Genomic DNA, 15,904 nt, shown 5'->3' with positions numbered 1-15,904 from the left:
AGTCTGCACCACCTACTGCCACAGGCTGCAGGCTCTTGACCAGGGGAGACTTGGCTCCCCGTAGACATCGGGCAATATCTGGAAACGCTTGGGGTGTTCAGCGGGGGGAAGGGGCTAGAGTGTAGCAGGGTCAGAACGCTACAGCTGTCTAGTGGATAGCTCTTTGGGGATCCCAGCGACCAGTGCTTTATTCCCAAGAGGAATAAAGGAAACTGGAGATGGAAATAAAAAAGATGTGAGAACGGGAGAGGCCACGGCCCGGAGGCGCACGGGGAGACCAGTGAGCCTAGCCCGGGGGTCTCAGGCGTCCCTCAGTAAGGTCACTCTGCGGTTGGGTCTGGCAGACCCACGGCTAGGGGAGTCTGAGCCTGGGCTGGAGGTGGGACTTCGGGATTGTTCTCAGCAGGGAGGCCACCCTTGAGTCCCAGCACTAAACACCTGGGCTCTTCCTGTGCGGGCAGCCGCTGGGTGCTTAACCCACGGACCCCCAACTCAGCTGTGGGCGCCTGTGTGCACCTCCTATTTGCGTTGTGGAAAGAGCACTGGTGGGGGAGGCAGGAAGGGTGTGCTCAGGAGGCCCCTGCCTGTGGGCAAGGAGCAGAAGAGGCAGTGAGCAAAGCACACTGCTGAGGGGAGCGGTGGGAGAGACGGGAGAGGTCTGCGGCCCCCTGGGGGTCAGCTCAGGTGCGGCCAGGATCAAGCTCGCTTTGAAGTGGCTGCAGGTAGCTTCACAGTGCTGCATCCTAACCCGTTGTGCCACCAGGGAAGGCCAAATTTTTTTTTTTTTTTAAGATTTTGTTTAAAGATTTACTTATTTATGCATTCAGAACTGGGGGACAGACCAGAGGTGCAGGGGCGGTGAGAGGACTCCCCAGAGACAGGGTGGGGAGCAGAACAGGCAGATCCACTGAAACCCACTGCTGAGGGGAGCAGCGGGCGGGTCAGGAGAGGTCTGTCACGCCATGTGGCCGCCTGTGGTCGCCTCCGGGGCAGGCGGGGATCGAACTCAGGCGGAAGTGGCTTTAGCTTCTTAGTGCTGTGCTTTAACCCGCTGCACCACCAGGGAGGGCTCCAAGATTTTTTTAAAAAAAGATGCATTTTAGCATACAGAACTGGGGTACAGGACAGCCATTGCGCCACCGCGGAGGACCCACGATTGATTTATTTATGCATACAAGAACGGGCTACAGCCCAGAGGTGTTGTGGGTGAGAGGGTTCACTAGAGACAGTGGGGACTGACAGAACGGGCAGACTGACTGAAAAACACTGCTGAGGGGAGCACTGGGGAGCTCTGCACCATGTGGGTCGCTCCCTGCCCGGGAACCCTCCGGTAGCCTTGGCTGCAGAAGGCTTCACAGTGTGGCCCTTTAACCCATCGCGACACCAGGGAGGGCCCAGGAGCCACAGACTTAACCAATAGCACCACCTTCTGGAACAGAAACCAGAGGCTCCCAGGAAACCTTGACAAGGGACAAGAGTGGAACCTGGGTAGCATACACGGGCAGAGGAGAATCTCAGGAGACCCCTCCTGAAGGGGCCGGCCAATACTTAAAGAGGTGCCTGCTACTTCAAATATGAAAGCGCTAATGCAGAATTCTAAGAACACAGAAAATCAAGGCAACACAACATCACGAAAAGAAAACAGTTGTCCAGTAGCCCAGCTCAGTGGCGTGGCATTTTGTGCCTCCAGGTGGCCCGTGACCGCCCGAGAATAACCTGTGTACCTGGTGGTACCATGCGTGGGACTGTTCCTCTTGCTGGCTGAAAACACCGACACTTTCCTCCCAAGTGATTCAGCAGTTGTGAAATTTTGATTCCCCTCCTCCCCACATTACACTGTCACAGCCCTCGCCCAAGGACTTCATTTTCCTTACTCAGTGAATGGGAGTCTTATGGTGATGTTTTTGTTATTTGAGAACTATTCTTATCCAGAACAGATTTTTGAAATACTTCCATACCCCATCAGTGTCACTTACTGATGAATTACCATGGTGGGAAACTTCTGGTCACTGACAGGGTAGGGCAAGATGTTACAGGTAAAATGCCAAACACAGTCACCTATGGCTAATATGTTTTGGCTAAACAAAACGTAGAACCTTCCCTCTAAAAAAAAAAAAAAAGAGAACCATTGTATAAAATATTTGATGCCTGATTCTATTAGACAAGTAGCTGATAGAGGCCCAGGGTGAAAGAGATCTTACAGAAAGAAGCTAGAGGAAAGTAGTTTAGCAGAGAATTATGCTTAGCAGGCTGCTTTGTTTAGCGCCATCAGACAGGGCCCTCCCTGGTCACAGCTGTTTCAAGCGCAGCACTGTGAAGCTGTCAGCAGCCACAGCAGCACAAGTTCAGCCCCAGCCAGGGAGCGACCCCCAGGGCGCAGCAGACCTCGCCTGTCTCCCCACTGCTCCCCCCAGCACTCATCTAGCCGTTCTGCTCCCCACTCTGTCTCTGGTGAGTCCTCTCACCAACCCCCTCCCCCCACCCCGGGCCTGTTGCCCAGTTCTGTCTGCACAAATAAATAACTCTTAAAAAAAGGGATGAACTTGCTACTACTTTGATTTGGCCTGATAGTTTATTAGTAGAGGCATACCTCTCTGGAGATTCTTTTTAGTTTAATATAAGTTTAATACTTTTTCTTACATCATTGTTCATTTTTAACTATATATATATATATAGTTAAAGATTTATTTATTTATGCACACGAGAACTGGGGTGCAGGCTAGAGGTGTTGGGGAAAAGAGGATTCACCACAGACAGTGGGGAGCAGAACAGGTGGATCCATTGAAATCCACTGCTGAGGGGAGCAGCGGGTGAGACAGGGTCTCACCCGTGTTCACCTACCTGACTGGGTATAAAACTCCTGTTGCAGTGGCTGTGGGTAGCTTCACAGTGCTGAGACAACCCGGCCCCCAGGGCGGCCCTTTATGGATATATGATTCCTCCCCTCAGGAGTGGGCATTCCCCCTCCACCACAGCACCTGTGAGCGCCCCCGAGGGCTCTTCCCTCCCTGTGCTAGGCCTTACACCCTCCTCCCTCTGCTGGACACCTCAGATCTGCGGTCAGCCCGCAAGTTATCTTCCCCTTGTTCAGTTTCCCCTTATTCCACCTGTAAGTGAAAACATCCCCTATTTTTCTTTTCCTTCTGGCTTATTTTACTGAGCACAATCCCTGCCAGCCCTTCCATGTTGCTGCAAGGGGCAGGAGTTTATCTTTCCTCATCGCTGAGTAGCATTCCAATACTTCCATCTCTGAAGTATTTTAATCTTTCCGTTGTCGAACAGGAAAAAAAAATTCCTCTTTCATCTTAAGCCACTGGGCTTGCCAGATAGCCAACAGACTACTGGAGACCGAAGGAGCTGAGGACAGTAAGTAGCGAGCTGAATAGTTCAAGCAGGAGGCTCTCATAACCTGGTAGGGAAGGGGGGAAGAGAGGAGTCTCCAGCGGGGGTGACAGATGTCTTCTTACAGGAAAAAAGTTGATTAAAAACGACAGATTTCTTTATTAATGCTTACAAGAGTTAGGGTGTTGACCAGAGATGGGGTGGTGAGAGGACTCCCCAGAGGCAGAGTGGGGAGCAGAACAGGTGGATGGACCCACTGAAATCCACTGCTGAGGGGAGCAGCCGATGGCCAGATAGTTCAGAGACCAATCTTCTGGGCCCCCAGGGAGGCCCATGGTAAAAGTAGGTTTTTAGGAGAACAAAGGGGGTTAGTGAAAAGTCTGTGATAACAGTTGTCTAGGTAAGTGCAAGTGGACTTAGCACAAGAAAGAGCCCTGAGTACCTTGCCTGGAGCAGAAGCTCAGAAGAATGAAGAATGAAGAATCTGTGCCTCCAGCCTCTGTGCATTTCACCACACCCAGCCCCACCCAGCCGGGCCCTGACCGCCCACTCCCTGGTGGGAGACTTGGTGCAACTGGCCTTCAGTTGTGGCTCCAGAGAGCCATCAGCGCCAGACAGCGTGGCTTCAGCTCTGCCTCCTCGACTCTGACGCAGGGCCTCAGATCTGCTCCGGTAAGTGCTGGCTGGACCCTCCTCTGTGGAGTCGGGGCACTGGAGGCCTCCTGCTTTTCTGTGAGAGCAGAGTGGGCAGCTGGGCCTGAGCTCGGGTGGAGGGGCGCACTTCAGATAAAGGTTGTTTAGGATTCGTGTTCAAACCTACTAAGGGTTCAATGTACCAGGGCTTGTGGCTGATTTCAGTCTCGTAGATGGGGTGATTTAGATATAAAACTGGGGCTTTGCTGCACCCAGCAACTTTGTGTGGCTGGATCCATTATTAGCATTAAAAAAAAAATGGTGGACCTGAAATCTATAATAGATAGTGTTACCACAGTTAAGAAAAAAAAAAAAAGACTCCACCCCGGCAAGATTTAAGGGAGTTCTATAAAAAGGCATTAAGAATAATTCACTCCCAGCTTTCCACTTCAGACTGAACCTCGCCTGGGTACCTAGAAGGCAGTCTCTGCCTTCCACACCAGGAAGTTGTAACAACAATCTCCATAAAAGGGGAGGCTCCGGGTTCCCTGCCCAGGTAAGGAGAGGTGGAACTGAGCGCCAGGTGAAGACAGGAGACTGGAAGGACACACAGGAGGAGAGACGCCAGGAGCAGACAGACTTGCCTCAGGGCTTTGGACTGGGGATGTGGAAGGACAGGTGAAGTCCAGACCTGTAGAGACACTTGAGAGATGTGGGAGAGAGACTGGAGGGGCTGACAATGGCAGCTTTTGTCTTGAGATGGACTCTAAGTTTGCTCCTTCCGTGTCAGACTTGCCTGACCCCTTCTGCCCCTTTGCTGGGAATCCCCACCAGAAGGCGCCTTGAACTGATAGCAAGGTTTTGGGCCACGGGGATCCTGCTTTGGGCCAGCCCTGTCTGGCTGGGCATTCACTCAGCAGGGGGTGCGGAAACTGTGGGTGCTTCTTTCTATCCTTTCTCTTCTGCCCTCTGCAGTCATTCTGTTAAAGGTCTTTGACACTGAGAGTATGCTTTGTCTTTACGCGGTGGGTGGCTGAACCCATGGAGAGCATGCAAGTTTGGGGGCCCTGGGGTGCACTGCAGTCTGGTCAGTAACAGCCTCAGTGGAAATGGATTCACTGAGCAATGATTAGAGTTTGCAAGTTCTCATTAAATAATCTTTTTGTTTCTTTTTCATAAAAATTAACATAAAATTTACCATTTTAATGATTTTTCAAATGTGCCATCAGTCAAGTTAAGTTTATGGACTTGTTAGCACATCTCCAGAACTCATTCATTTGCAAAACTCTCCATGAGGTGCTTTTTCCCATCTCCCCCAACCCTGGCTAATTCCTTCCGCTTCTGCCTTTGTGACTGGTCACTGGAGTCTTTCTCCAGGAGCAGTCAGGGCACTCTGGTCCTCGGTGAGGGCTAACTTCACGAGCCGCTGTGTCCAGGGTTCAGCCGGGTCGGAGCCGCCTGGGGAACGCCTTCTGAAGACACGCAGAGCCTGCCAGCGGCTCCTTCCTGGGGAGCGGGTCGTGGCCCCCTCGGCTGTGGGGAACAGGGCCTGTGGCACCCCGCGGACAGGCCCCTTGGGGCCCCTCTTTAGCTCCTTGGGGTCGTCCCCACAGTTGTCTCCGAGGATGAGTAGGTAGGAGCCATCACATTTCCCACGGCAGCCGCGCCGTTTACAATTCACTGTCCTGCTAAGGGCCACGGGACTCGGGCAGCGTCTTAACACAACAGAGAGGCCCAGGGAGTAAACGTGCGTTTGCAGATGGTGTCGGGGGAGCAGTTCGCTGCCTCTTGAACACCTGCTCTTTTCTTTAATTAACTGGTTAATTTTTTCCTTGCTGGGCGCCTCGGGGCTCTGGCCTGCCTGCCGGTCTTGGCGTTTTCTTGAACTTCTGTTTGGTTTGGACCCTTGCTCTCCACCCAAATGCTAACCTTGCTCACTGGGGCTATGGCTCACTGGGGCTGAAGCCCCCCCAGAATAGCTTGTGTTGTTCTCAGCCTTGTCCACAGAGAGGTGTGATGAGGAGACACCCTGTACCCCAAGGAGTAAGACACAAATGGAATAAGCCTGGGGATTTGGCTTTAAGAATCAGCATTCTTAAGCTTGCCTGCCTGTGGACACTTTGCAGGTGTCTCTCTCCTTTCCCTGATACTCCTGTCCTCTGGAATGTGAAATAGCAAATCAATAAAAATTAGCATTTGTGTTCACGCACCTCAGCGAAGCAGCTGCCAGTGCAGAAACGAACTTGAAGCTTTAGATCAGTTCTTTTCAAGCGACCCTTGCAGTAAGTTTGAGACACTGAGCATCTGCTTTGGAAGGAACCTCGCCTGGGTGCTGGAGAGCTGCCCCCGCGTCCCACCACAGCTCCCCGGACTCTGGCTTCGCAGCTCTGTCCCCCGGAGAGGACAGGCATCTTGGTGACTTACTCATTTTCTCAGCAGATCTTAGATTGTTCAAGCCCATGAGATGCTGTGTCAGACTCTTCACCAGTTTGGCCAGAAGCTGGTCCGCAGGCGGCCCCTGGAGCCGAGAGAGGGCCCCGAGAGTCGCTTGGCCCGCTGCCTGAGCACCCTGGACCTGGTGGCCCTGGGTGTGGGCAGCACCCTGGGGGCAGGGGTGTACATCCTGGCCGGCGAGGTGGCCAGGGAGAAGGCGGGCCCCGCCATCGTCCTCTGCTTCTTGCTGGCCGCCCTGTCTTCGGCGCTGTCCGGGCTCTGCTACGCGGAGTTCGGGGCCCGGGTGCCGTGCTCCGGCTCTGCGTACCTGTACAGCTACGTGACGGTGGGGCAGCTGTGCGCCTTCATCACCGGCTGGAACCTCATTCTCTCCTATGTCATCGGTGAGATGGTGAAACAAAGGGGGAGGCGGGGGGCTCCACAAGGCCAGGGACCTGGGAGGGGGCTGGGCAGCCGCAGTGGCTCGCCCCGTCCCGAGCTCGGGTTGCCGGCCTTGCGAGGGCTGTGGGTGATCACAGGAAACACCGGCTCCTGCTGCTCACCCCGTCCTGCCTTTCTCCTGTGACTGGAGCAAGAATGAGGAAGAAGGGAACTGCGGGCTGTGGGGACGAGTCTGTGGGTGAAGAGGGGGCATGTTTTGCAAGACTTATCGCGACAATTCGCTGAAGCCTTTGCTCAGTGTCACCACTGTGATACTCCCCCACTATCTGATTTACTGTTTCATTGTTGGGGCCCTAGGGGTTAGGTCTCAGCGGTCACCACAGGGCCTGAGTTAAATCCCTGGCCAGGGAATGACCTACACCGCACGGCATCCCCATCTCCCTGCTGCCGCTCTCAGCAGTGGATTTCAGTAAATCCTCCTATTCCGTCCCCCCTCGGTGTCTAGTGCATCCTCTCACTGCCCCTGCACCTCTGGTCTGCACCCCAGCTCTTGTATACATACATAAATAAAATAAATCTTTAAAAATAAAATAAGATGAAATTTCAATGTCTTTAAACTCCCACCCTACTACGGGACTGCTGCACAGTTGCATAACAGGTATCACCTGTGCTTACCTGTCTTGCGAATCATCTGCAAGCTGTTTTCCCAACTCAGGCCGGAACAACCCCGGCCCGGCGTCCCACCTGCTCTCCCTAGCGTGCAGGGGCGCCCACCTCTTCCCAGTAACGGACACCCCTTCCCGCCCGCAGGTGCGGCCAGTGTGGCCAGGGCCTGGAGCGCCACCTTTGACCACCTGATCGGAAACCACATCTCCAGGGCCCTGGAGGGAAGCCTCTCTCTGCACTTACCCCACCCCCTGGCCAAGTACCCAGACTTTTTTGCCCTGGGCCTGGTGCTGCTGCTCACTGGTGAGGCGGGGGCTGGGCTGGGGGCTTGGGGTGTGCGGGACGAGGGCGGGAGCGGCTTGGAGGTGGCCACCATGGGTGGGAGACCGGAGAAGGGGTCTGAGCTGGGACAGCGGGGTAGACCAGACGGTCGCGTGTCGCACTGGGCTGGATGCTGCTGTGCGTGCAGCAGAGGGATACAGACTGGCCACTGTTGGACACTTTCATTTTCCTCTTTTCTATCATTGTAGGATGTTGAGCTTCATCGCTGGCCTCTACTCAATAGATGTCAGAGGCACCCACTCCCCAAATAGTGTCCATCAGAAAGTCTCCTCTTGCGGGACAAACCATGCAGCTGAGAGCCACTGATTACAGTGACAAGTGTCTTCCTCTGGACGGAGGCCAAAGAAAGGCTTTTTGATTTAATTAAAATTCACCGAATGTGAACCGCTTAGTCATTTCGTGACTTTGACTCTATCTTAATTAAAGCATCCTGACATTCAAGGTGAAAGCGCACCATGTGCTGATTTACACATGCATGTATTGATGTATTGTGCTACCGTGAAAACTACCAAGTACAAAATGTTATACTACGTAAGCATGTACACGTCAGTGTAATAAAACATGAGAAACTCACCAGCCCAGGGGCTACGTCTCAGTGCTATCACTGTTGCTTTGTCCTGAGTTAGATCCCAGCCAGAGAGTGGCCCCCAGGGCACGGCAGACCTCTCCTATCTCCCCACTGCTCCCTCAGTAGTGGGTTTAGGGGATTCGCTTGTTCTGCTCCCTGCTCTGTGTCTGCTCTGTCTCCCTCAACCCCACCCCCTGCCCCCAAACTGGCCTATACCCCAGGTCTTAAATGAATGAGTGAGTGAATACATAAATAAATCTTAAAAAAAAAAGCTGACCAGGAACACTTAGCACATGGCCACGACTACATCTAGTTTCCGTAGCTTCTTCTTTGCCCAGAGGAATCTGCTTGCGGGACAGCCCTGCTCCACCCTTGTTTCCCAGAGGGTTGATTTCACACATTTTACCTTCCGTCTCCCACGCAGGAATACTGGTCCTGGGGGGCAGAGAATCCGCTCTGGTCACCAAAATCTTCACGGGGCTGAACCTCGTGGTTCTGGGCTTCGTCGTCACCTCCGGCTGCATGAAGGGGCAGCTGCACCACTGGCGGCTCACAGAGCAGGACTACAGCGCAGCCCGCGAGCGCAACGGCACCTCCAGGTCAGCGGCCTCTGGGCGCTGGTGGCCGTGGGTGCGGCCTGGGGTGCGGTGGGGAGCAGGTGGGGGAGCCCGGGCTGGGGGGCTCAGGGTGCGCCCATGAGAGGGCTGAGCCCCTCCCGCGTGCTTCCTCCCCACCACAGCCTGGGCCCGCTGGGCTCCGGGGGGTTTATTCCTTTTGGCTTTGACGGGGTTCTCCGAGGAGCGGCCACCTGTTTCTACGCCTTTGTCGGGTTCGACTGCATCGCCACGACAGGTAACAGTCACTCCGTGTCACCTCGGGCTTTGGGCGCCCGGCAGTGGCCGCAGGCTGGACGGTCGCCTGCTGTGGGGGCGGGAGGCAGGCGTCGTGCTAATGTTTCCTCTGCGGCCCCGCAGGAGAAGAGGCTCGAAACCCTCAGCGGTCCATCCCCCTGAGCATCGGCGTCTCTCTCTTCATCTGCTTTTTGGCGTATTTTGGGGTCTCGGCGGCACTCACTCTGATGGTGCCCTACTACGAGATTCAGCCTGCCAGCCCGCTGCCCCAGGCCTTCCTCAGGATCGGGTGGGGCCCTGCCAGGTTCGCGGTGGCTGCCGGCACGCTCTGTGCGCTCTCGTCCAGGTCAGTGTCCTCGGGCCCTTGGGCGGCGAGGTGAGAGGGAGACCGGGGGTCCCCGGGAGGCGCCCTGGCTGCACCCCACGTCCTCACACACTCCCCCGTCTCCTCTAGCCTCCTGGGCTCCATGTTCCCTATGCCTCGGGTGATCTACGCGATGGCGGAAGATGGGCTGGTCTTCCGGGGCCTTGCCCGCGTCCACGAGCGCACGCGCACGCCGGTTGCGGCCACCATCGCCTCGGGAGTTCTCGCGGGTAAGCAAGCCAGAGCCCGCTGCTACTGGTCAGTGCCCTGGGCCGAATGGCCGGTCATCCTCACCTTCCCGCCGCTGTTTCAGCGCTCATGGCGTTCTTCTTCGAGCTCACCGACCTTGTGGATCTCATGTCAATCGGGACCCTGCTGGCTTACTCCCTGGTGGCCTTTTCTGTTCTCGTGCTCAGGTGAGACTGCGCACACCTTGCTTCCCGGTGGGTTGGGCCCATGGGCACTGACTGGGCTAATTCTCTTCTCCTAAGTGGTGCAGCTGTGCCAGGGTAGAAAAAAGGTAGATTTGCCTGTCTAATGTCAGGTCAGTGCGGCTGGTTTTTTTTTTTGAGATTTATGCATAGGAGAACTGGGGTATAGATCAGAGGTTTAGGGGACTCACCGGCAACAGAGTGGGGAGCAGAACAGGTGAACTGACTGAAATCCACTGCTGAGTCCCACAGCAGGCGAGACAGGAGAAGTCCTCTGTGTTATCTGGGTCCCTCCCTGGCCAGGGATCAAACTCAGGCCGTGGAGGTGACAGTGCTGAGACTTAACCAGGGAAGCCCACTGGGGCTGGTTTTAATCTTGCCTTAACACCTCTAATGCAGATACCAACCAGGCCAAAAGGAGAATGAGAAAGTGGAGGTGGAAATGACCCACAGGAAACCTGAAGGTGAGGGACAGGCTTTGGAATCGGCGCCTGAGGCTGGACCCTCCCAGGCCCTGCAGAGTCTCTGTAAGCCTGTGAGCGCCGCGCCCACGCCCAGGTCTGGCCAGATCGTCTATGGATGCGCCTTACTGCTTGGTGAGTGTGGGATCTCTCTCTGGGCTTTTCTGAAACTGACTGGACGGGGTGGGAGTGGGTGACTGGCAGCTGAGGAAGAGTCTTGGTGATCTGGGCGTCCTTAGCGTCACCGGCCGTTTGGGGTAGGACCCGAGCCGAGACTTGACACAGGGCTTCTGGATTTGGACGTGTTCTCCACCTTGACCCTTTCAGCGCTCCTGCTGGTAACCTTGTGCCTGATACTGTCCCAGCTGTCCAGTTACCTGTCCTCTGGAGAGCCAGCGACGATAGCAGTGACCGGGCTGCTGCTGGTGCTCATTTTCGGGATCACCGTCATCATTTGGAGACAGCCCCAGGACCCCACTCCTCTTTATTTCAAGGTAGGTCACCTTCTGTCCCCAGCTGTCCGCTCGGGTGAGAGGGCTCTCCTGCCTTGAGGACTAAACGTTCTTTGCTGCACCAGGTGAGAAAAGATCCTTGGTCAAGTCGATGGGTCCTTCCTTGATCCACCTGCAGTTACTAGCTCTCCTTCCAGTTCTTACCCCGAGGCCCTCATGGGATACCTAGTATGAGTGGGCAGAATTGGGGTCCCTCTTTCCCCCAGGGAGGACATCTTCCACTGACATGTTGTTGCACCGACTTCCTCCCCAGGTGCCTGCTTTGCCTGTCATCCCACTGATGAGCATCTTCGTGAATGCTTACCTGGTGATGCAGATGACGGCTGGGACCTGGGCCCAATATGGCGTCTGGATGGTGATTGGTAAGTGACTTTTGAGTGATAGAACTCAACACTGTTCCATCACTGCAACCATTCCTCAAAATGCACCAACAGCCTAAATGAGAGCCCCTGGTCTTTATTAGTTTGTAGAGGGCCCCGTGTTCCAATTCTTGGTCTTATTTCCCTGTAGGGTTTGCCATATACTTTGGATATGGGATCCGCCACAGCTTAGAGAACAAGAATGCTCCACAACGACCCGAGTCCGACTCACAAACTCTTGACAGAGACACCCTCAAGCCAGAATAGCCTAAGCAGAGGCCGGTGTTTGGGGAAGGCCTCCATGTTCTGGAGGAATCTTCTGGTTCGAGGTGGCGTTTGAGCCTCTGCAGAGTGTAAGGTGGGACACAGAGCTCTGTCTTTATTTCCAGTGAATGAAGTGGTTTGAATGTTGTATGGTTTTTGAGGAAGCTTTTAAAGTCATAGGGCCTCCCTGGTGGCGTAGGGGCTAACGTCTCAGTGTAGGAAGCTCTCACCAGCTACAGTGTCATGAGCTTGGCCTGGCCGGGGAGTGACCCACATGGCATGGCAGGCCTCTCCTGTCCCCTGCTGCGCCCCTCAGCAGTGTTTTTCAGTAGATCTGCCTGTTCTGCTCCCTACTCTGTCTCCGATGAATCTTCTTACCCTTCCCTCTGACCTGCACCCCAATATGTATGTGCAAGTAAATTAAATATATCTTAATAAATAAAAATAATATAATAAAGGAAAGGACATACTAAAGCGTGCAGCAAGGTGAATTTTACAAGAAACTACAAGAGTCTAAGCCGCCCCCAAATGAACAAATAAATATTATCTGTGCATGAGAAGTGTGTTTGTGTGCTACTGCTGAGGAAACACCAATTTGTCAGAGGGATGGAGGTGATTCAGCGGAGGCTTCACATTGTTGAGGTCGTTGCTATTGCCAGGAAGGAAAAAACTGTTTTCTCTACCTCTTAGGCTTTAAAACATACAGACCAGACTTATTAGGACAGATCATGAGCGATCAGTTGCTCCCAACATTTCTCCTCGTTTTAAATACAACCGCTAGAAGACTCAAAACCCAGCGAGGGTTCTTTGGCTGTTCATGCTGTGTGTAGGGTTGGATTTGGTCAATGGAATACTGGAGCTGGGCGAAGGTGAGAGAGCTAGCTGCGTGTGTGGCTGGGGGCGGAGGGAGGCAGAGGAGGCATGGCTGACCCAGGCCTGTGCTCCCGTGAGCCTCACAGCACTGGACGAAAGGCTCATGGCACCCTCCTTCCCCTCCTGCATGAGGAATCTGCTCTAAATGACATCAGCCAGGTCTGCTGCCCGGTCAGGTTCTGGCGTAGTCTGTTCACACAGGGTAAGACACGCCTGGGCTCAGGAGGAGGAGGGCCGGCACTGTGATGGGGTGTCTGACTCCTCGGGCCCCCAACTCCACACCCAGGCATGGCTGTGGGCTGTAATTGGAAGAGCAGAGCTGGCTCTACGCACCCTTTCCCCACTCCAGCTGAGGCTCTGACACAGATTCAAGAAACCTGAAACTAAAGATTCAGGGCCACCTGCTGGAGCAGGACATTGAGTAACTCAATGTACGGACACGGAAATACAATTAAATGATTAAAAATCCCAGCAACACGGAGTTGAAGGAAAACAAAGATGGACCGCAGGCTATCAAACATACAGACAGAAAGGTGTGGAAAGGTCAGATAGTTGTGAAGATACTCTACAGATTGGGAGACAGTTCAGAAGGTAGCTCAGTGGCCTCTGGAAGGAAATTAAGGGCCAGAAGAATTCCAGTGAAGACGGTGAGTGTGAAACAATGAAAACCGGACCCTCCCTGGTGGCGCAGCAGGTTAAAGCGCAGCACTAAGAAGCTAAAGCCACTGCAGCATGAGTTCGATCCCCACCCTGGAGGTGACCCACAGGGTGCCACAGGCCTCTCCCGCCCGCTGCTCCCCTCAGCAGAACTTCATCAGTCAGCCTGTTCTGCTCCCCACTCTGCCTCTGGTGGATCCTCTCACTGCCCCTGCACCTCCAGCCTGTCCCCCAGTTCTGTGTACATAAATAAACAATCTTTTAAAAAAAATAGCTGAGTAAACAAAAGTATGTAAAATAACAGCGGTGAACTTCCCACACCAAGGGATAGAAGTATGCATGCAATAGAACACGTAATGGAGCAGAAAATGCAGATGGAGAGAGAGCGGAATGACGAGATCATAAAGGGTAGAAATTGCTGATCCCAACTGTACCTTGCAGAATTATCAAATACAGAGAAATAAAGGCTTTCCCAGATCAAATAAATGAAAAATAACCAGAAAGAGATTCCACTGCTTGGATTACTTTACAAGAAATCATGATACATGGAACATTCTACATGGGCAGAAAAAACAGACGTACCCAGAGCCTTGAGTTAGTTGACAATCGGAAGGCAGAGTGCAATGGTTGCAACTATATTAACCATAAGGAATAAAAGAGTCAGTTACAACAAAAGTTACAGAAAAGAATTACAACCATCACCATCACTTGCAGTAGGAAGGGGTGAGGTTCCCGCCCGCGCTGCGTGAAGTGGAGCCGGTGAAAACCAGGCCTTAGCCCAGGAGCGTGGCTCCCTGCTGAGGGCCGGTGCTGAGTCACGCAGGCTAATTCCTGCCCTAGTAAATAAGCGAGCACAAGAGACGACGGCACTCTAACCCCGTTCAGGCAAGGAAAAACAGTGCCGCAGGTGGCCGGAGACCAGACAGACTCCAGTTTCCTGTGCTCCTTGGGTGCTGGGTGGCCGACCACGCAGGGGACGCTGAGTGCGTGTCCGGAGCCAGAGGAGCTTATACGGTGTTGGTCCTATACCGGGGACAACTTTATTTAAGTTTTGTATTTGTGCATACAAGACTGGGGTGCAGGCCAGAGGTGAGGGGTGAGAGGATTCAGGAGAGACAGAGTGGGGAGCAGAACAGGCGGATCAGCAAAGTGCACTGCTGAGGGGAGCAGCGGGGAGACAGGAGAGGTCTGCCGCGCCCTGTGGGTCACCTCCGGGGCTGGCAGTGTGGCGCCCTAACTTTGTGCCACCAGGGAGGGCCCGGGAACAGCTCTTAAAGTGGAGGTGTTTGCGCAAGGCCTGGCAGGATGGGAATGTGCTGGCCAATTCCACTTACTAAGGTATCAGGCGACCACGTGGGTGTTCCAAGCACTAGACAGTTTAATTTTCCCCTCTGCAGCGGAGGCTGTCAGGGTGGTGACCAGAAAACGGGGTCCTGGGAACTGCTTGAGGCTGCAGACCCCGGCCGGATGGCAGCGGCTGGATCCTGACCTTTGTGGCCCCACAGACAGCCCGAGGCCTCCCATATTCTCACCCCACAGTTTGCAGCCTCCACTGCAGCCCTGCATCTCCCTGGACGTGTAGCAGGGGCAGGTCTTTGCAAACGCCGCGGGGTTCTGCGGTCTTTAGCTCCCTTTAGTACCCTTTTCTAGAAACAAAATGAAGGGGAGCGACTCCGATCCTGTGCACTGAGACGGGGCACCGGGGGCCTTGGTTCTGGATCCTGAGGCCCAAGCACGCTGAGCCCAGCCCACAGGGCCACGTGTCTGGCCATGGGCCAGGCCCACTGAGGGGCAGGGCCAGGGCCGGGGGACCCCGCCCCGCGGCGCTCTCTCGGGGCTGGTGTGCGGGGCTCAGGGCATCTTGGGGAGAGTGGGGGCCTGCGAGCCTCGAGCCTCGGAGCTGTGCCTCTGGCCAGAGGCCCCGTGTCTCCCGCTCCTCCCACACCCACGGAGCTGAGCGGCTCTGGGGAGGCCTGGCCGGGAGCAGGGGGCCTCCCTGCCCCTGCCGGTCTGATCCTGCAGACCGAGCACTTTGCAAGGGGCGCGCTGCTCCCCGTCTTTTCCCTCCCCGCCCCCACCCGCGCACGGTCCGCGGCCGCTGGCCTCGCGGGGTTGACCTCACGCTCCGGGAGAGGGAGGGGAGGCCTCGACCCTCCGGGACTACGGAGGAAGATGCAGCGGCCGAGCGTGCCCAGGCGGGTGCTCGGGCCAGTCCAGGGGCCCCAGCAGCCCAGGTGAGAGGATCCAACGCGGCCCAGCTAATCCGGCAACGCCCACCCAGACAGACCCCACCCACCGGGCGCACCCTGCGGGCACCCACCCACCCGGGATAAGGGTGCGCGTTTGCCGCGCTCCGGCTCCACTCTGCTCTCAGTCAGCTCCTGCCCCAGCTCAGTCTCCGACTCCCTCGGACGAGGCGGCCTGTGACCTGCCCCTGCAGCCCAGTAAGTGTTGGGGGACCCCCCCACCCCGCAGATGGCAAGGCCCGCCCATCTCCGCTGGAGCCTGGGGTGCGCGGGCGCAGGGGTGCAGCCGGCTAGGGACGCGGGTGCACAGGCCACCCTGAGGGTCCGCTGGGGGTGCGGTGTGTGAGCCAGGCGCGGGTGCCAAGGCTCGGAGGAAGATCAGGAATTTTAAGTCTTGTTTCTGAATCAAGTGAAGCACTGCCGGTTGTACTTACAGACCTTGTGGTGAGGGCTCAGACTTCATTCTCCTAGACGGGGTGATTTATCCATAAGACTTGGCG

The 15,904-nt window shown here is 55.2% G+C and overlaps 1 protein-coding gene across 1 annotated transcript; it reads left to right on the top strand.

Moving 5' to 3' along the window:
- Positions 1-6,439: 6,439 nt before the first annotated feature.
- Positions 6,440-11,631, top strand: LOC101625052 (cationic amino acid transporter 3-like). Its single transcript, XM_012733543.1, has 11 exons — positions 6,440-6,812; positions 7,621-7,779; positions 8,811-8,985; positions 9,126-9,238; positions 9,361-9,583; positions 9,692-9,831; positions 9,915-10,017; positions 10,432-10,628; positions 10,821-10,987; positions 11,259-11,367; positions 11,516-11,631. The coding sequence occupies exons 1-11, from the start codon at positions 6,440-6,442 to the stop codon at positions 11,629-11,631; spliced, it is 1,875 nt and encodes a 624-aa protein (XP_012588997.1).
- Positions 11,632-15,904: the final 4,273 nt, after the last annotated feature.

The sequence above is a fragment of the Condylura cristata genome, unplaced genomic scaffold (assembly GCF_000260355.1).
Source record: "Condylura cristata isolate star-nosed mole 26May11 unplaced genomic scaffold, ConCri1.0 scaffold00041, whole genome shotgun sequence".
Lineage (NCBI taxonomy): Eukaryota > Metazoa > Chordata > Mammalia > Eulipotyphla > Talpidae > Condylura > Condylura cristata.
This window is presented reverse-complemented; position numbering and strand designations above follow the sequence as displayed.

Bases quoted from the DNA above. Each gene is read 5' to 3' on its own strand.
- LOC101625052 (XM_012733543.1), top strand. From the start codon at position 6,440: ATGCTGTGTCAGACTCTTCACCAGTTTGGCCAGAAGCTGGTCCGCAGG. The intron at 7,780-8,810 runs GTGAGGCGGGGG...TCTCCCACGCAG, and splicing joins CCTGGTGCTGCTGCTCACTG to GAATACTGGTCCTGGGGGGC. The intron at 9,239-9,360 runs GTAACAGTCACT...GCGGCCCCGCAG, and splicing joins CGACTGCATCGCCACGACAG to GAGAAGAGGCTCGAAACCCT.